Below are 20,741 nucleotides of genomic sequence, written 5' to 3' on the forward strand. Positions count from 1 at the left end.
AACCATTTCATAGGCCCCAACTCATCATTGCTATTTCTCCACTTTTCAGGAGTAAAGGTACCATCGCTGTTTGATCGCTGGAGAGCTGTCACACAGACAGCTCTCCAGCGACCAACGATGCCGAGGCCCCCGGGTAACCATCGGGTTGCTAAGCGCAGGGCCGCGCTTAGTAACCCGATGTTTACCCTGGTTACCAGCGTAAAATGTAAAAAAAACAAACAGTACATACTTACATTCGCGTCCCCCGGCGTCCGCTTCCTGCACTGACTGAGCGCCGGCCCTAACAGCAGAGCGGTGACGTCACCGCTGTGCTGTACTTTCACTTTCACTTTACGGCGCTCAGTCAGTGTGGGAAGCGGACACCAGGGGACGCGAAGGTGAGTATGTACGGTTTGTTTTTTTTACATTATACACTGGTAACCAGGTAAACATCGGGTTACTAAGCGCGGCCCTGCGCTTAGTAACCCGATATTTACCCTGGTTACCAGTGTAAAACATCGCTGGTATCGTTGCTTTTGGTGTCAAACACGACGATACACGCCGGTCTGACGACCAAATAAAGTTCTGAACTTTGTTCAACGACCAGCGATATCACAGCAGGATCCTGATCGCTGCTGCGTGTCAAACTAAACGATATCGCTAGCCAGGACGCTGCAACGTCACGGATCGTTAGCGATATCGTTTAGTGTGAAGGTACCTTAACTTGCTCCTTTTTAGTGGCATTAGTGTTTGCGGGGTTTTTTTTCATTGACAACTTTGTTTATCCAAATATAGATTCATGAAATACAACTTTTACCAAATATCACCTTTTTTGGTGCATCTCACTCTAGTCCCTGGCTGAAGTTTTCAGTTTGACACTTTTTTAAAACGTTGCTAAAGTATTTGTGACTTCTGGTGTTAAAAAGTTTCAAAAACTGCTCAAAAACAAGAATAAAGAACATTTTTGATTCTGCTTCAAATTCATTAATGGTCGTGCGCCATTTTGAAGAATTTGGCACAACAAAACGTGAACGAATACTACAAGACAAAAAAAGATGCTATTAATGAATCAGAAATGATGAATTGGGTCCAAATCCATTGGGAAGTGGCTGAATTTCTCATAATAAAAATGACTGAGAAGAATTCACGTAAATCCATAAAAAAAAAAAAAAATCGATCTCCATCCTAGTTATATTAAGTGTTAATCACAATGAACCCTCGTATTTTTCTCTGCTGCAGCGATCACCAGGTGGAAGATTTTGGCTTCAGCACTGAGCGGTGTCCATAAAACGAAGCGGAACAGAACATGATAATCTTTACGCCCAGAAGTAAAGAAATGGCATAAAAAGAAAATGTTTGGATTTAATACAAATTTTATACAAAGAAAATGTGAAAAAATACTTCCATATGCTAAAAGCAATTATGTTTCACAAGGGAAAGCCGGCCTGTCCCGCGCTCCGAACCGCTGGCCACAGATATTGCCTCTCACTCAGGATTGATGGCGCCTTTTTGCCATCTCGAGTTTGCCGTTGGTTACTGTACACACACCGTCTCCGTTATGAACAATGGTGAAAATTAACAGTGTGATAAATGTACAACGCGTGGCACTGGAATGATATTATACAGAGGGTCCTCATATACAGACATCAGCAGTGATTTTACATAAAATACAAAGTTAACCTGTGGCGTCAATGTAACAGACTGAAGGCTTCAGCATAATATTTTTTCTTTTTTGTAGCATCGTCCACAGAGAAACATGGCGCCTGGTATTCACTTCCGATTGTTTCTGAGGGAAATCACCACATTGGGGTGAAGCTCCTGATTGAACGCCGCGGCCTCTGCCAAGGAGCGCGGTCTTTTCTGTGGTTACTTTTCATATAAAATCTTGTATCGCTTCCCATGTCTTTGTACACTAATTATAATGATACAAGAATCTCCAGCTTATCTACACCTTGTCGTTCCATCCGTTCAGCAGCGTCGCTTATCATCAGAGTCATGATTTTGCCACTCCGGATAAACGTTTATAAGTTAAAGCGAATAGAAATATAAAAAGATGGTTCTATTCTTAATCACATCCACAGATTGTACATTATTTACACACAGGATGAGGCGCTGGGTCCGGACGCTCACATTGTAGTGTTTTCGTTATCGTCTCGTTGTATTAATGCTTGTTGGTCACACTCTCCTCACCTGGACCGGCACAGTGGTCTGCACATACTGCACGCCGGCTCTCACCGCTACCGTTCCGGCATTGGGGCTCACAACCACAGGTATGGTCTGTAGGGGAGAAGCAGGAGGTTAGGATTCAGCTTCAGAAATCAACATTGCAAACGTTATCACATGGTCCGTGCCATGAGGCCATGTTCATAGAAGACAAAAACTCTGTAACAAAGTCAACGGGGTACCCAATAATCTCACCGGCCCCATGTTGGCTTGATAGCCACAAGACACCTAACCACCACACATGGCCACCTGTTTCTTGTGAAGGAGACCTCTGACTGGCTACCCCTGGTTTTTAGCATACCCCAGGCTGGTTGCTCCTGATTCTAGGTGTTAAATAAAACTTTAGGTTTTTTTTTTGCTCTGACAGGTAGTAGCAAAGAAAATTTATATTTGTCCTCTTTTGATTTGAGATTATCACTCACAAAAATGTAAGGTCTGGATATGGCACTTATGAGAAGATCAAATGCCCCAAATGGTGTAGAATTGAAAATGGCATCTATTAAAAATAGCGGAAAGCAAAATTCTTATAATGGGGTTTTATAACAGAGGTGACGTTGCACGATCTTTTCTAAATGGCCAATTCTTTCACTCCTGAAGCCGATGCTCATCCTTTGAGCACAATTTGCCTACAGTTTTCATGTGGAAGTAATCTTGACATAATATCATTCCGGTAAAGGACACACATTAAAAATGGTATAAAGTGTTTATGCTCCAGTCGTCACAATTATAATCTGCTGGTTCGGATCTTGTACAGAACACGCTACGCTGTAGTGGATGTGGGGGGATGCAGGGGTTTCCTCTCTCAATGTCATACCGGAGAGTGCAATGCTTTGAGAGCCCTCCGCTATTTTAGGTTTGTAGTGCTGAATAGATCATTAGAGTTAATCTGCTATGTAATCTGACAGCAGCAGGATGTATATACAGAGACCCTGATTCCAGAGATATATCACCTAGTATACTGGGTGCAGGGGCTGTAATAGAATCAGTTTTCTCTGCTGCAGAGCTCAGAATGCTAAGCTGTGTATAACCCCGCCCACACTTTGGATTGGCTGCTTTCTGTGTACACTGGCAGATTTCTGTCAGTATTCAATCAGTGGTGGCGAGTGGTTGGACTGAGAGGCACAAGATTCCTAGTCCTGTAGGGATAATATGATGCTGAAAAAACACAGATTTTATTGCAACAGCAAAACACAACCTAGTAAGCGAAACGTTGTTGGAATCATCATACTGCTCCCAGATTACATACCAAAAACCTGCTGCCAGATTTCCTTTAATGTCTAGTCAAGGTCATTTGCAGAATTATTTCTTATATCATCTCAAAGTTGCTGATGTCGTCAACTCTAGCAGGGAGACTTTATCTTAGATCTCCAATCTTTGTTTACAGCTTTTGAAGTGACTGGAGAATACAACATGATGAAGTTCAGAATCGGCACAGTATAAGGCCGAATTTAGATGTCCATGCATCATAGTCCAAGTACGGACCACAATGCAAGGACTGGCCGCGGCTCTCTTGACCTGAAAGTGACAGCCTAATATACCCCTATAAGGCTGTTAAATTCTTGGACTGTGATACACGGACATCTAAATTCTCCCTAAATCCAAGGTCACTTTATAAAAGTGACTCCATGTTGTTAGTGTCACATGAAGATTCAAATCTGTAAAATGGTTTCCTAAAGTGGAGAATAAAATTAAGTTATTCCTTGTATAATGTTCACAATCACGCTCAATTCTGATGGAAATATTTGGTGTTAAACACACAGTTTGTGACTTTAAAAGGGTATTCCCATCTCCAAGATCCTATCCCAATATGTAGTAAGTGCAATAATAATAATAGCAAATACCTCCTATTAGTGATGTTGAAGAGTTTTTCCGATTCTGTCTCTTTCCTCATGTGCAGGCATTGCAGGCGCTTAGGTATCCATGGTTACAACCACTAATATAGTTAGCTAGTTGCTAGTGGTCGTAACCATGGATAGCTAAGGTCCTGCAATGTCTGCACAGGAGGAAAGAGACATAGGGAGTCAGGAGGTATTTGCTAGAGTTTTTCTATTAGAAATGTAGTAGAGTTTTTCTGATCCTCCATGTCTCAGACATTGCAGGACCTTAAGTTATCCATGGTTACGACCACTAGCAACTAGCTAACTAACACACTATATCAGTGGTCGTGACCATGGATACCTAAGTTTCTGCAATGCTTGCACATGAAGAGAGAGACCGAAAATGAGAAAAACTGTACTACATTTCTAATAGGAGGTATTTGCTAATATTATTATTACACTTATTACATATTAGGATCTTGGGAGATGGGAATACCCCTTTAAAACACTTTCTAAGGGCTCATCCACACTGGACAGAAATGCGGATTTGTGCCCAACAATATGAGCCCTCTCCCTCTTTATCTTCTCCCCACAGTCTTCATCATGAGCCAGCGGCACATACAGCTTGCTAATCCGCACGTATCTCATACAAGACAAGATTAACATGCAAATTGGACACAGGTAATAGAAGAGATGCTGATTATATGGCGACGTCTCATGCTACAGCCAATAATGTGGGAGAAAGGCATGAAAAGCCAATACTACAGAGCAAAAGCGAGACATCACAGTCACCGACTGTCTCTCTGTAAAACAGGAGGTGATGTGGGATTGGCGTGTTCCCATCTGCCCAGCGTCTGATGACCTCGTGTCTCACGGAGTGGAGGGTTGGTGAATGTGACTTTAGGAGATTTGAGCAGGCGTGAATGGGGGAGGATGGGGCCAGGGCTGGTGACATCACACTGCAAAAGCGACACAGAGAGGAGACACGGAGTCACTACACTACTGGGATGCCAACAACAGACTGGATGAGAGTGCTGGTACTTACAATCGTGGACTGAGTAGTTGGGATAAAGGCAGCATTCTGCGGCACGTGGACCAGTTTTATGGGCTGGCTGGTGGCCACACCTGTTGCTATCTGCAGAGACAGCACAGGGAATCTTAAATTGCAGACTTGACCACGAGGACAGTGACTGCTGCCGAGTACAATACAGATTTCGCTGCCTTCTAGCACTCACCAATGAAGGAGGAGGACATACAGCAACATGAGGGTGTGGGCAGAGGCTGCAGGAATTTGGGGTACTGCTTCTGTACGATGAAGCTGAGGAGCGTGCCAAAGAACCAAATCACTCAATCACAATACCTGGCGCCTGCATGTGAGAGCTCATTCTCCACGCAACTATACAATATGCTGTGGAGCGCGCTGTGTGTCTATGGATTTGTTTACTACTGTGTGTCCTGCGTCACTTGACATCTCAGACCACCCCTGTGATTGCAGGAATGCGGTCACTTCCATGTCTTGCGCTCTGTGTAGTGGTTTATCAGCAGGTTCAGACTTACAAAAGGAAGCCACAGAAATCTGCAATCGTCAAGTCATGGATTAGACAGGTGTCGTACACGGTCCAATTGTATGTGGGTGCTGATCGGCAAGGCGCAGTCACTGCACGATATCTGCACTGATTAGGAGCAGGTATGATTAGCATGTGATACCATTACCCACTGGGGCCGGTGAATCAAACAGTCATCAGCAGCATCCAAAAGTGGTGAGAATTGTGTCTACTAGTCATATTATTAATAATCTTTATTATGTATGGACACACTTAGCAATGGCAATTTGTGACACAGTGCTGCCATGAAGCCATCATTGAGTTAAAGGAAACCAGTCATGCCCCAAACACTACTAAGCTGCAGATACAGGGTTAATCTGTAGGTTAATCGCATAGCAATACTGTCCGCCACATTATTGAAAGCGAAGCCAAAAGAGAGAACATAAACACTTTTTCCCTGGCGAGCCGCCCTCAGTCATAAAGACATGCCTAGATCTGCTTTAGGTTTGTAAGCTCACCCCGAGACTGACAGACTGCACAGATGTGCCTCACCGCAAGCTGTCAATCAAAGTGCTGCGGTGAGCTTACAGCCGCCACTTACGCCTGTATGACTGAAAGCTGGCTCTCCTGGAAGGAATAAAATGCATTTTCTCCCAGTAGCCACACTTTCAGTAAGGCGGCCAAACAGCATTGGAGCGCTATTAATCTGCAGGATAACAGAGTTTGGAGACATGACAGGGTCCCTTTAAACAATAAGTAATGTAAAACTAAATGTGTGCAATCTATTGCATATGGTTTATGGCCATATGTCTATTTGCAGCCCCTCGGGCCCCAGGAAAACCAGCCAGCAGCTTTTTCTCTCAATAATGATGACAACCTGGAGGTGTTGTAGAATCTGGTGCAGTATATGGATGAACAAGTCAGGCTCATTGTAGTTCGGGAGGTATGGCTGCTCCGGACACGATGATGAATCACTGATGACTTACGTATGATTTCTGTGGATTCCTACCATGAGACTGACCCATGCTTAAAAGAGAAAATGTCATTTCAATTTTGCAGTGAACATGAGGTTTCAGAGTCATGCAGGGCACCGCGGTATGGGTACAATTACACGTCATTAATTATTACTGGATCGGCCTCTATTTCAGCAACCGCCACTTGTAATGGATGTCATGGATGTAACAGAGGCTCCAGAACGCTGCACATATCAGGCCAAACAAGAGATAAGACACGTTCATAATTTAAAGCTTCTTATGGAAAAGGTGAGTTAATGGGAAAAATAAAGGCATTTCTGAAATGGACGGCAAGCGAGAAGCTTCTGTCCTGTGCACACAGACACACACAGAACTGTCTTCACTCACTTTGGACGAGGCAAGCTACCGACCAGCGATACGTACAGTGACACTCTCTTTGCTCTTATCGGCCGTGCCTTCTTTCTCTTTCGGCGTTGTGGCAGCTTCGGCAGGAGGTGGCTGCGCACCACTTGTGGCTTGTGCCGTTTTATCTGCGCTGAGGTCGGGGTCGGCTTCCTGTTGCGTCGCTGTGGCTGCGAACACAATACAAGGCAATGTTAGCTCTGATATCTACCTGCCATATGGAGACTTCCTTCTGTCAGATGAATGGAGGCCTATGCATTCATTTAATGGATGGGCCTGAAGCTTTCCCTGCACATATGGTAACTATACACTGAAAATGCAGCATGAATGAAGCCTCTCAGTTTCGGTGTGGGCTGCCTGTACTGGCACTTGTCGTACATGTAGCTCATGGGTAAATTCACATAAAATCCATAATAAAAGCAGTGCTCTGGTCACTACAGTCATAATGTACAGTGTACAACATCTCTAGTGATATGGTCGCTCTGCCACCTGCTTGTACCTGACTGCGTGCAGGACTTCATGTGCTCGGGCCAGTGTGCCTGCTGGCATGGGTAATCGCAGTAGCTGGTGTTCCAGCAGCAGTAGAAAATTGCCTCCTTTTTACAATTAGCGCACCACTGCTTCTTCTTGGTCTCATCCACGGCTTGCTGTTTTTCCAGCTCTGTTTGTTTCTTCACCTCTGCAATCAGCCGATCTCTCTCCTGCTCCAGACTCTGCCTCATTTCCGCCATGGTGAGTTCTAGCGTGGCATAAAATACACTCAGAAAAAATGCTGTATATTGCTTATAGCAAGATCTATAAGGAATAGCTGGTATACGTGAGGTACATAGAAGTAACATATGTGTACATACAATATAGGATAGATCGCCTACTGTAAGCAAGAGCCACACCGATGCAGGATAACATCCCCTGCACTTACCCAAATTATGCTTCATTTCTGACAGCTCCTGCTGATGAAGCCACTGCAGCTTATCAATCTCTATTCGCAAGCGTCGGATCTGTGTAGAAACAAAAAGAAAAAGTTAATAATTAAGATGAATCATAAATGGATATTTCGGAATCCTTTCGTATCACGGTCATTTATTATATACATACCTCAGCTATGGTGTTCCCGGTAGTATTCTTAGACAGGTCATTGTATATTTCGGTCATTGTGCCTTTAATTGCCTCCATCATCTGTAAAATATAAATAAAATCAGTCATAAAAAAAACCTGAATAGGTTAATGAGTTGTCTCGTAAAATGTCCACGCGAGTTATACATTAGCCAGAGAGCATCTCCCACAGAACAGATGTAAGTGAAACATTGGAAGAATATGTCACTATGGATATAAAGGGTAAACGAAAAATAATTCATCTGCAGGACAGTCACAAGTGTATGGACATCTGAAAATGACGTAATGATACATCTGAAGTCAGGACTGATCTGTGAGCTAGGACCAGCATCAGTTACAGGAAAGCAGGACGATGCACAGCCTTCTGCTTGTTCCATCTTATAATAAACAGGACAATTGATAAGGCCATCCTATAAAAATCATTTTAGAAGGCAAGATAAAAAAGGTGCAATTGGGAGGGCACTCCTGTGTGACAGAACAGCGGCTTATCTCCCGATAAAACAATTCAAACCCAATCACCTGATCCTTATGTCTCAATATAAATCTGTCGGGCTGGTACTGACTGTTAGACCCCCACTGATCATTGACAAGAGCGGCAGTCACGCACGCTCCAGATGTTCTCTTTGGGACTGTGGGAGATGGAGTCAAGTGCTCTGTATTATAAGTGACACTACTTACCTTGCTGGTGTATTTGGCAATGTCAGCAGCGACATCAGCGGAGGCAGTAGCGATGGGCAGATCACTGGTGACCGACGTGGTCAATGACTGTCCTGGGCTGGTCACCATTGCAAGTGGAGGGGCGCTGGTCACCAGGGTTATGGTGGAGGTGGATGTAGCTTGTGTGACTTCTTTCTGCTGTACCGCTAAAAATAAAAACAATTGCTAATGAAGGGACTTAATATTTGTGCATCAGCTCCGCTAAGGCTTGGCTCCTGACAAAAGCAGCTTATGAGGCGCTGACAATGGGGTTGCCCAGTGGGTAAAAGGTGAAGACCACTTGTCTCTACTTCCTAGTCCCAGAAGTACCATTGAGCCAACTCATGAGTGCATTTACTGATGCGATTATGAAGTGAAGACTGGCAAGAAACTGGGTAGCATGAGAATGGGAGCATCATTATTAACCCATTCTGAATCATTAAATACTTGTACCCGCCAGACAACCCCTTTAAATAATGTACAAGTGAAATTGTACCACATAGCCATAACTTTATTTCCTGCACTAGGAGCATTTGCAATAAGGTCTGAGGTGAAATCACACCATCAGCTGATGCCCAGATGGCTAGGGGCAGGGTATTTGTTCTCCTCAGAGCTCACAGTCAGTCAAAAAAAAATAAAAAATGCATCCAAACATCCACACCTTTACATGCAATGCTTTGTAAACCTCACGGAGAAATATTAGTATGACGGCTCAGAGGAGATGCCCACACCGGTCTTCTCCCGCTTGTTAGATGGAAGGTGAGGAATGTACAGTAGATGATGCCAAATGGGACCCTCAGACTGAGGTGAATGAGACACTGGTCCTGAGGACTGAGCCAGTGACATGACAGGGATGTGATCAGCATGCAATACCTTTCACAGCCTGCCGTGTCTGGTATCTCGTCCCTTGTGGAGACTGTGACGGCGCAGGCGTGCTCGGCTGCTGCTGTTGTTGCTGCTGCTGTTGCCTCTGAACTTTCTGCATGTGCCATTTCTGGGATGAGGTCTGAAACTTACTGGAAGAATTCCACACCACTCTCTGCACGGTGGGAACAGTCTCCTTGGGGAGCAGGGTTCTCTGCTTCTTCACTGGGCTGCCGGTAGCCGCTGTCGGAGTGGTTGCAGCTGCTGCAGAACTTGTAGTCACCGTTACACCCACTGCTGGAGCAGCCTGGGAGGCAGAACGGGTCATGATAGGAGTCTCGGCTGCTGGCTGGCTGCTGGCATTGGATGCGGCTGGCGATTTTACTGCACATGAACCAGTGAGAGAATACATCATTGGTAAAGTACATAATATAACGCAAGCCAGTATCAAATATTGTATAGGATAGCACATAGTATATTGTATAGTGCAACAGGCAGAAAGAAGCAAGTAGCCAAGATCAGTACATGATCTCCTCGAAAATATATATATTACACACACACACACACACACACACACACACACACACACACACACACACACACACACACATAACTACTTTTTTTTTTTCTTTAAACAGACATACTTTCTGGGTGTTTTGCTGCCATCACTTTAGCATCTTTTTTAGATTTTCGTCCTTCTCGTCCTGAGTGATCTTCGCCCAAGTCAATGACTAGTTCACTCTCGGAGTCGGAGTCCAGTCCCAGGTGTACAGTAGGGGAGTCCCGCTCATCTTTCCCCTTTAGTTTTTCTTTTGCAGAGTGCGGCAGGGATTTACTTTTCTCAGGAACATCTTTCTCCGCTGTGGACGCCTGCTTCTCCTTACCCGCGCCATTAGCTTTATCCAATGTTGTTGTTGCACTCTTGGATTCTTCTTTCACCTCCGCTGGGATTGAGGGCTTGGATTTTTTCTTTATGGAAGAGGAAGGGGATATTTCCTTTTCTTTCACACTTTCTTTGTCTTCTTCGTCGTGCTCATTCTTTGACTTCGACTCCTCTTCGCTCCCGTATTCACTATCGCTAGAATCGGTCTTCTCCGACTCCTCGGAATCGCTGTGTTCCACTGCGGCATAGGAGTCATCGGGAATCTCATTAATTCCTGGATTGAGGTAGATTATAACATTAGCTGTGGAAATACAGTAAATCTGGCACAGGCCTCCAGCCGTCGGGACACAATACCACACCTAATTGGGCTTTGCAACTTTCAATAGTTTTGTCCAGGTTGAGCTGGAAGCGGCTCCGGATCTGTCTCTTGGGAGAGATGAGCGAGGTCGCTGGTGACTGCTGAAGCACAGATTCACTCAGCTCCTTCAAGTCCATTTCTGCTTTACTGCGATCTTAAAGAAAAAGGAACCCAATTATAAAATATGAAACTGGTCAATAAAAAGGTAAAAAAAAAACAAAAAAACAATTACAGTAAAATCTCTTAAATTCAGGACAAAGTGAAAAGTTCAGTTATCCAGATTATTGTTATTGAACAAAGACATTAGTTTTGCACGTGAAAAAAAAAAATAGTGAAATTTCTATTAATCTGGTATCTGATAAACTGTTTTTTTATTGCTTCCTAAAAAGATTGGTTCCTAATGGCGCTGGATTAGGGGTATTTACTGTCCTTTCAGCTAAAAACTTCACACTTATCCTAGTTGTTCTCCATTGACAGTCTCAATTATAAAGGGAAGACAAAGATTTAATTCCCAGAACATATGAGCGGTGCAGACGGATTTACTAATTAGCACCAGTTTTACAATGTGTAGAACACTAGCTCTCCTAGCAGTGCCCCCCTTCACGCAGGTACTGTACCTGTATAATCCCCCATATAGATTCATTCTCAGAAAAAAATAAAAACCATCTTAGATGCATTTAAAGGCAACCTGACAATGTGTTAGGAGCGCAGTATCCGCCTTCTAATGATGTTTGTAATGATGTGCAGAGAGAACAAAGAGGAGAAACGGAGGGATGAACTTGTTCTCTCTGCGCACACTGGTCTTTCAATCACGCTGCGGGGAGCATAATGCCAGAAAAGGGCAGAAATGAGTGATGGCGCTCTGAGACTAGTCCTGGGACAGAAGCAAAGGTAAACTGTCCAGCCTGACCATTGAAGACAGGTATATTATTCTCTGAAGTGCCATGGCGTTTTAGAGAAAATGGACTTTAAAGATCCAGCTGGAGACCATAGCCAGAGATGAGACCAGTCCGACTCCAACCGGCTCTTCCCAGTACTGCTAGAGATGATTGACAGGTCTCTCTCTATGTACACGCATGTAAGAGACCCGTCACTCATCTGCAGCAATGTTGGAGAGAGCTGGCAGCACTAGCCTGGTCGCTAGGTTTCCCATCCAGATCTTCAAATTATACTCTCTGAAATGATGGAGCGTTTCAAAGACTGATATACCTGCAATCGAACTGCCAAGCTGCAATTCATGCCTGCCGTATGAACGGCATGAATCAAGATGACATGTTCCCTTTAAATTTCACTTTTTCAGCAAATACTAAAACTCATGAATGAAGACATTGCTACAAATATCAATAAGGGGCCGATCGCGCACTTCTAACACATTATAGGGGTAAATCCTGTGGTTCCCTTTAACAAAGAACGTAGGTCTTCGCATATCTGAGCTTATGGCAGTCGGACCTTTGCTTTAATGGTTTATTCTGTAGATTTATGTGCAGTATTTTATTATACTTGTGATTAATTACAGTTACCATATTGTGTTACTTTTAAAGGGGTTATCCAACACTTTTACACTATACTTTTAGGTCATCAGTATAAAAGCAGTGGACAATCCCATTAAACATTATTCAGAGAGCGGCCTCCTTATAAATCACTGACCAAGGTTTAGGTTGAGGATGCTGCCTGTGCTCATGTTCCTCTCCGTCTTACAGGTTATTGGGGTAGAGGCTTGTGGAGAGAAAGGTTTAGGACTGCCCGATATGCTACCGCCATGTCCCGTCTTTATCGATACAGGAGAAGCTGTAAAAATAGACAAAAAAATTGAACAAAGTCCAGAATATTCATATTATAGTGTTTTACGAAAGACATCTTTGTGGCCGATAAAAGAGAGCATGAAACGGCATTCATCATCTAGTGTTCTTTAATATGAGAAAACATTTCGCCTGCCCTATAAGCCCTTCTTGAATCGGCTGAAAACAGTGAACACACCATACTATCTACAATTGAAACCAATTGTTATGTGTTATGACGTAGTCATGGGGCACGAGCAGATGTAAGCTCCTCGCTCACCTGTACTCTTATCTATGAAGTCCATGGACTCTTCACTTGCACTGTAGTGACTGGACACGGCTTTCTTCTCAGCATCGGGTTCCACATCAGAGCCGGTGTGCACAGAGGAGTTTGTGCTCATTGGAGAACGTGGCATGTCGGTTAATGAAATCCGTCGCCCTCCACCGCTGTGCAATATGGGTTTGCTCATGAGAATCTTCGGTGATGCCGTCATGTCAAAATTCAGTTTGATCTTCTCCTGTTTGTCTGTCTTGGCAGTGCCAGCGTTTGGATTGGTGGTGTCGAGCAGCATTTGGTATTGGTTGTTGGGCGTGTAAGGTGTCCGGAAAGGAGCGTAGTTAAAGACGCCAAACCTCTTACGAATGTTTTCCACGTATACCTCCATCTCCTGCATGGCGCTGTTAAAGATGCTCTTTGTCTTTTTTACAGAAAATGGGATTTCTTTTGACATGAGGTAGCAATTGTTCATTGGAACCCAGGCCCTGGAGGAAATTGACAGAACACCGATAAGTCATTGTGACTGCCCGCCGCTGCAGCAGCTCTATCGAAAGGAGTAGTGACCTGCGGATGTGAAGCGTCTAAAAGACGCCATGCGCACAGCCTAATTAACACTTTTGCTGACTGACCCCTGGGAAGCCCACGAAGGAGCCACAGCGCAGTTTTAGCTCTCTGTCCCACTCACGGCTTTTCCATCTGAGTAGGGAATTGCAAACTGTTCCCCATTCAAGTGAACAGGGAAAGCTGCTATTTCCTCACACATCCAGGGGTAGCTGGAGACTAAATCCGGTACTACAGCTGCACTACCTTTTTTCTTGGGCTTTTTTCAGAATCCCAAAGGTCAGACCCCATTATTCAACAAGAGATGGCATATACTATCTCTCTAGAAGATGAAAAAACACTATAAAAAGGCTGTAACCCTTTAGAAACATGTAAGTGCCTGCTGCAAAAATAATTTTTTCATCAATGCATCTCATCTGCGAGCTCTCAGTAGTGCAATCAGGCAGAGGCGAGCAAATATTCAATCCAAATAACAGCTTATCTGCTCCAGCACACAATGTGTTAGGATGTGTTTCCTGGCAGCAGCGGAGATTACTTGGCAGATTGTGGAACTATCAGATGTTCAGGTCCTACCTGTCGTGCTGTCCAAAGAAGCGGGCGTCTACCTGACCATCTTTGTCTCTTAGGGCTTTTGCAGGCCAAAAAGGAAATCCTTTTAATTTAGCCCAGACCAGAGGGTGCGGATTGCTCTGAAGGAAACAGAAATAATCAATCAACAATAACAAATGTTACAGTCCTGTTTGCCTGGTCCTAAAACAAGTATATAAAGTTCAGCAAGTTTTTAATAATACACAGACAATATAACCTGGCCCAGGTGCAATATCCTAGAATGGGATCTGTGATACTAGCTATGACTTTGATAGGTAGACGAAAAAGCCCTCGTGCTCATTACAGGAACGGTGGCCAAATTCTGTGGAAGAATTAAACAATTCAATGTGTTTGGGGTTGTCCTGACTCTTTCATATCAACATGTCTGTCCATTTGTTTCTACAAGAAAAAAGGCTAATGCCACAGGTGTCTGGCAGTGACCCACCCCCTCTCCCCAATGAGGCCGCACACAACGTTGCTATGGAGTATGGAAATGTGTTGAAGCACTATTGAATGATTTCTTGTATTTTTACAACCAATGTCAGAGTCTACAGCACATGTAACATTACAAAAAAAGGTCTGGATGGTGGCTCTTTGGGGTCCTTTTTTGTAAACAAGGCAGCACGATGGCTCAGTAGTTTGCATTGTTGCTTTGTAGCGCTGGGAAACTGGATTCAGGTAAGGACAACATATTCATTGGATAGTTCTATTTTTTGCCTTTGTGGTTTTTCTCCCTATGAGCCCCAGATTAGCTCAGCAGGTTTGTATACAAAAGATAGGCCCAGAGTCAGTCTGATGCCACTAATGTGTATATGCCCAACATGAAGTAGGAGACTAAATTTGGTCTAGTTACTGGAATCAAATGTGCAAGTGTTTTATTACATGTTGCTAAGTAAATTTCAGCCATACCATTACATGGTCAGTCCGTTCCTCCATTATTGAGAAATCAGTGTGTGAAGAGCTATGGTAGATCTGAAGCCTCTGTCCCTCCAGCTCTATTTCCTGCCCAGTGCAACCTTCTCCTGCTTGACTGATGCCTCCTTTACCTTAAGTCACAAAGTATAGAGACTGTCACTCAAGCACTGGGGAGGTGGCACTGGGCAGGGACTATAGTAGGAGTGATGGAGGCTTCAAACATGCAAATGAAGCAGAAGAGTTAATTGCACATATGAAGCACCCATCACTCCAGCTTGACTGACAGTGTCGATGCTCTGTGACATAACGCAAAGGAGCCATCAGTAATGCAGGATGAGGCAGCGCTGGGCAGGGAATAGAGCTGGAGTGACAGAGGTTTCAGACCTAACATAGATCTTCAGCCTCATTTGCATATCAATGTGAATGCGAAATTCCCAATAACAGAGGAACAGACTTGACCATGTAAAGGTAAAGCTGAGTTAGTCTTTGAAAGAGTTACATGCACACAAATCGCTGTAGGGGTGGGGGTAAAATACTGCTGAATGATTCCTCCTAATGAATGGAAACAAATACAAAAGAAAGCAATGACTTTCATATAGTCAGACAGATTTGGGCTTCTACCACACTTTAAGGGTATGTTTCCACGTTCAGGAAACGCTGCGTTTTAGACGCTGCATTGAGCCGCAGCGTCAAAAACGCAGCGTCCAGATATTACAGCATAGTGGAGGGGATTTCATGAAATCCCGTCTCCACTATGCAGTAAAAGACGCACGCGGCATACCCAAGAAAACTCACATGCGGCGCAGAAGCAACGCAAGGACAACGCAGGTGACCTGCCAGTGACCTCAGGTGCAGATTTGGTCAGGATTTTACCTGCATAAAATCCTGACCAAATCCTGAAGCAATCTTGAACGTGGACACATACCCTAAGGTCTGCTCACGGAGTAGCTGGCATTTCAGAAGTGGAATTTAATATAAAACAGCACCTACGGGAGAAATGATGGACAGTTCTACAGAGGTGCAAAGATATGTGCGTAGAGAGTAGTGAACGTAGTATGCCCTCCACCCAGGGACTATATACTCACACATGGTTCACAAAACCAATTATCTCTTTTTTGGCAAGCAGCTAAATAACATTCAGGGCAGACTTCAATTTCATTCATCTGAAAGACAGAAAACAAATACATGCATTAAGCATTGATTCATATACGCTGAGCACACTGAAAAACACATAAGGCACCGAGTGCTGTCCCACAGTCGATCTGACCCCAATATAGCCATGGTTATGACACTGCAAGGTCTCTTCAGAAATTTCACGTGGATGTCTCTTGTACACTACATACCATTGGTGCAGGCAAACAGGAACACACTACCACCTGCAAAGCAAGTGTAATTGTGCATTACGATGAGCTATTAGATTGCATAGGGCCCGAATATTGTTCTTGTACAGGGGCCCTCTTCTGTCTGTGTCCGCCCTGCACTGCCGCACCTGGATTTTCTTCAAATTGATAAGTGATTACATTCTACACTCCGTCTCTTCTGTTACAGCCGGTGACTCACTTGTACGGCTTCGCTTACAAGTAAGAACTGAATAAAGTACATCAATTAACAGTCTGTAACATCTTGTGCAGTTACCATCTCTGAACAGCAGAGGGAGCAGGTTACACCCGCAGAGCCCCTTTCCTGCTAGGCTGCAGGCAGGAGAACAAACAGGAAGCCATTAAGAAATGCTGAACCCTGATCACTATCACACCCACAGAGCTGTGTGTCATTTATCTCCACTCCGATCCCACATTTACTATAAAAATAATAGCAGAAAATAGAGCTTTTAGGGTATGTGCACACGTCAGGATTTCTTGCAGAAATTTCCTGAAGAAAACCGGAAATTTTCTGCAAGAAATCCGCATTTTTTCTTTGCGTTTTTTTTTTTGTGTTTTTTTTAGCATTTTGCAAGCGAAATTAGCTTGCAGAATGCTAAAGTTTTCCAAGCGATCTGTAGCATCGCTTGGAAAACTGACAGGTTGGTCACACTTGTCAAACATAGTGTTTGACAAGTGTGACCAACTTTTTACTATAGATGCAGCCTATGCAGCATCAATAGTAAAAGATAGAATGTTTAAAAACAATTTAAAAAAATTAAAAAAATGGTTATACTGCAGACAGCGGATCTCCTCAGCGGCGTCCATTCCTATAGATGGTGCGTGTGTGCAGGACCTTCCATGACGTCGTGGTCACGTGGGCGGTCACATGACCGGTCTCGCGACCAATCACAAGACCGCGACGTCATCGCAGGTCCTTCACCGCACACCAGCTATAGGAACCGAAGCGGCAGCATGCACCGGAGAGGCGGGAACACTCCGGGGGCCATCAGAGGGTGAGTATATCACTATTTTTTATTTTAATTCTCTTTTTTTGACCAATTATATGGTGCCCAGTCCGTGGAGGAGAGTCTCCTCTCCTCCACCCTGGGTACCAACCGCACATAATCTGCTTACTTCCCGCATGGTGTGCACAGCCCCGTGCGGGAAGTAAGCAGATCAATGCATTCCTAGGTGTGCGGAATCCCTGCAATTCCTCATTTTTAATGAACATGTTGCTTTTTTTTCCGCGATGCGATTTTTTAGCGGAAAAAAATGCAACATTTGCACAAAAAATGCGGAATACACTGTAAATAGGAGGCATATGTTAGCGTTTTTTTCGCGTTTTTATAGAGAAAAAATGAGAAAAAACCGCGAAAACCGCGAAAAAACGCGAAAAATACTGAACGTGAAAAATACTCTAAGGCCACGTGTGCACATGGCCTTAGAGTATTTAGTATTTATGCACGTACAGTGGTTATGTATGGTGGTTATGCTTCTCCAGAACAATTTAAAAATCTACAGCGTACTTTTCTGATTTACTTATATTATAAAGATGCATTGGATGAATGGCGGCCGACCATCTAATATGTATCGGACTGTCCTGATGTTAATGATCCCAAATGTTAAGGGAGTGACAGGGAAATATTGAGCTTGTTGGATTGAATGGAGGGCTTACAATGTGGTTGGCTGAAGGTGATCCCTCCCAAACCCTCCTCACATACAGTGAGGGAAATAATAATAATAATAATAATCTTTATTTTTATATAGGGCTAACATATTCCGCAGCGCTTTACAGTTTTTGCATACATTATCATCGCTGTCCCCATTGGGGCTCACAATCTAAATTCCCTATCAGTATGTCTTTGGAATGTGGGAGGAAACCGGAGTACCTGGAGGAAACCCACGCAAACACGGAGAGAACATACAAACTCTTTGCAGATGTTGTCCTTGGTGGGGTTTGAACCCAGGACTCCAGCGCTGCAAGACTGCAGTGCTAACCACTGCGCCACCGTGCTGCCCTAAATAAGTATTTGATCCCTTGCTGATTTTGTCAGTTTGCCCACTGACATGGAGTCTATAATCTTCAGGGTTTAGAGATAGAATATCAAAAATAAAATCCAGAAAATCACATTATATAAATTTGCATTTTGCAGTGAGAAATAAGTATTTGATCCCCTACTAACCATTCAAGCTATGTGCACACGATGCGGATTTGCTGCGGATCCGCAGCAGATTTTTCCGCGCAGAAATGCTGCAGATCCGCACTGTGATGTACAGTACAATGTTATTCAATGGGATAAAAAAAAAGCTGTGCAGATGTTGCGGATAAATCAGTGCGGAATTGCTGCGGATTTCAAAGAAGTGCATGTCACTTCTTTTGTGCGGATCTGCAGCATTTCTGCACCCCTCCATGATAAAAATCCGCAGTGGCAAAAACCGCATAAAATCCGCATCAATTCCGCATAAAATCCGCATAAAAACCGCAGCAAATCCGCAGCTGCGGATTCTGCCAGGAGATGCAAATTTTGTGCAGAAATTTCTGCACCTCTTTTCCTACATGTGCACATAGCCTAAGGGTATGTTTCCACGTTCAGGAAACGCTGCGTGTTTGACGCTGCGTAGAGCCGCAGCGTCAAACACGCAGCGTCCAGATGTTTCAGCATAGTGGAGGGGATTTCATGAAATCCAGTCTACACTATGCATTAAAAGACGCAAGCGGCAGACCCACGGAAACGGACATGCGGCGCGTCTTTTAAGAACGCAGCATGTCCTTACATTGCTGAAACAACGCAAGAACAAAGCAGGTGACCTGCCAGTGACCTCAGGTGCAGATTTGGTCAGGATTTTACCTGCGTAAAATCCTGACCAAATCCTGATGCAATCCTGAACGTGGACACATACCCTAAGAGTTCTGGCTCCTACAGACCAGTTAGACGCTGCTAAACAACTCGTTACCTGCACTAAAGACAGCTGTCTTACATAGTCACCTTTATAAAAGACTCCTATGCACAGACTCAATCAGTCAGACTATAACCTCTACAACATGGGCAAGACCAAAGAGCTTTATAAGGATGTCAGGGACAAGATCATAGACCTGCAAAAAACTGGAATGGGCTACAAAGGCATAATTAAGACGCTGGGTGAGAAGGAGACAACTGTTGGTGCAATAGTAAGAAAATTGAAGAAATACAAAATGACTGTCAATCGACATCGATCTGGGGCATCATGCAAAATCTCACCTCGTGGGGTATCCTTGATCAGGAGAAAGGTGAGAGATCAGCCTAAAATTACTACACGGTGGGAACTTGTTAATAAATGTCAAGGCAGCTGGGAGCACAGTCACCCAGAAATCCATTGGTAACACATTATGCCATAAAGGTTTAAAAGCCTGCAGTGCCCGCAAGGTCCCCTTACTCAAGAAGGCACATGTGCAGGCCCATCTGAAGTTTGCCAATGAATACCTGGATGATTCTGTCAGTGATTGGGAGAAGGTGCTGTGGTCAGATGAGACAAAAATTGAGCTCTTTGGCATTAACTCAAGTCACCATGTTTAGAGGAAGAGAAATGCTGCCTATCACCTAAAGAACACCATCCCCACTGTCAAGCATGGAGGTGGAAACATTATGTTTTGGGGGTGTTTCTCTGCTAAGGGCACAGGTCTACGTCACCGCATAAATGGGAGAATGGATGGAGCCATGTACCGTAAAATCCTGAGTGACACTAAATGGGTCATGGCTGGGTCTTCCAGCAAGACAATGACCCAAAACATACAACCAAGGCAACAAAGGACTGGCTCAAAAAGAAGCACATTAAGGTCATGGAGTGGCCTAGACAGTCTCTAGATCTTAATCCTATAGAAAACTTATGGAGGGAGCCTCAAAATCTTAATTATTTAAAAATGATCTGAAAAGAACAGTGGACCAAAATTCCTCCTGACATCACAAACCTCATCATCAACTACAAAATAACGTCTGACTGCTATGCTTGCCAACAAGGGTTTTGCAACCAAATATTAAAGTGAACCAGTCACCAGGTTTGGCCGATATAAGATGTGGCCACTGCCTTTCAGGGCTTATCTACAGCTACTATAATGCTGTAGATAAGTCCCCGATCCGACCTGAAAGATGAGAAAAATAACTTTTATTATACTCACCTGGGGGGGGGGGGGCGCGGGGGCGGTCCGGTCCAATGGGTATCGCTAGTAATGAGCAAATATACTCGTTACTCGAGATTTCCCGGTGTCCTCCGAGTATTTTTTAGTGCTCGGAGATTTAGTTTTCTTCGCCGCAGCTGGATGATTTACAGCTACTAGCCTGCTTGATTACATGTGGGGATTCCCTAACAACCAGGCAACCCCCACATGTACTTAGCCTGGCTTAGCCTGTAAATCATTCAGCTGAGGTGATGA

At 44.0% G+C, this 20,741-nt stretch overlaps 1 protein-coding gene across 18 annotated transcripts in view; it reads right to left on the bottom strand.

The window, feature by feature from the left end:
• Nucleotides 1–1,321: 1,321 nt before the first annotated feature.
• Nucleotides 1,322–20,741, bottom strand: part of ZMYND8 (zinc finger MYND-type containing 8) — a 79,699-nt gene continuing 60,279 nt past the window's right edge. For 10 of the 18 annotated variants that reach the window (XM_077253269.1, XM_077253267.1, XM_077253268.1 and 7 more), the window contains 14 exons: nt 16,058–16,135; nt 14,043–14,158; nt 12,912–13,393; nt 12,501–12,641; nt 10,855–11,007; nt 10,257–10,769; nt 9,622–9,996; nt 8,731–8,915; nt 8,035–8,115; nt 7,859–7,937; nt 7,439–7,678; nt 6,961–7,109; nt 5,065–5,154; nt 1,322–2,256 (listed from right to left, as the gene is read on the bottom strand). In XM_077253269.1, the coding sequence (XP_077109384.1) occupies nt 2,155–2,256; nt 5,065–5,154; nt 6,961–7,109; nt 7,439–7,678; nt 7,859–7,937; nt 8,035–8,115; nt 8,731–8,915; nt 9,622–9,996; nt 10,257–10,769; nt 10,855–11,007; nt 12,501–12,641; nt 12,912–13,393; nt 14,043–14,158; nt 16,058–16,135 (2,784 nt within the window). In that variant the 3' untranslated portion in view covers nt 1,322–2,154. Of the gene's footprint in view, nt 2,257–5,064; nt 5,155–6,924; nt 7,110–7,438; nt 7,679–7,858; nt 7,938–8,034; nt 8,116–8,730; nt 8,916–9,621; nt 9,997–10,256; nt 10,770–10,854; nt 11,008–12,500; nt 12,642–12,911; nt 13,394–14,042; nt 14,159–16,057; nt 16,136–20,741 lie in introns of all 18 variants that reach the window. The other 8 variants (XM_077253279.1, XM_077253280.1, XM_077253278.1 and 5 more) reach the window with 4 other exon arrangements.

This window comes from Ranitomeya variabilis, chromosome 4, assembly GCF_051348905.1.
Source record: "Ranitomeya variabilis isolate aRanVar5 chromosome 4, aRanVar5.hap1, whole genome shotgun sequence".
NCBI classification, from domain to species: Eukaryota; Metazoa; Chordata; class Amphibia; order Anura; family Dendrobatidae; genus Ranitomeya; species Ranitomeya variabilis.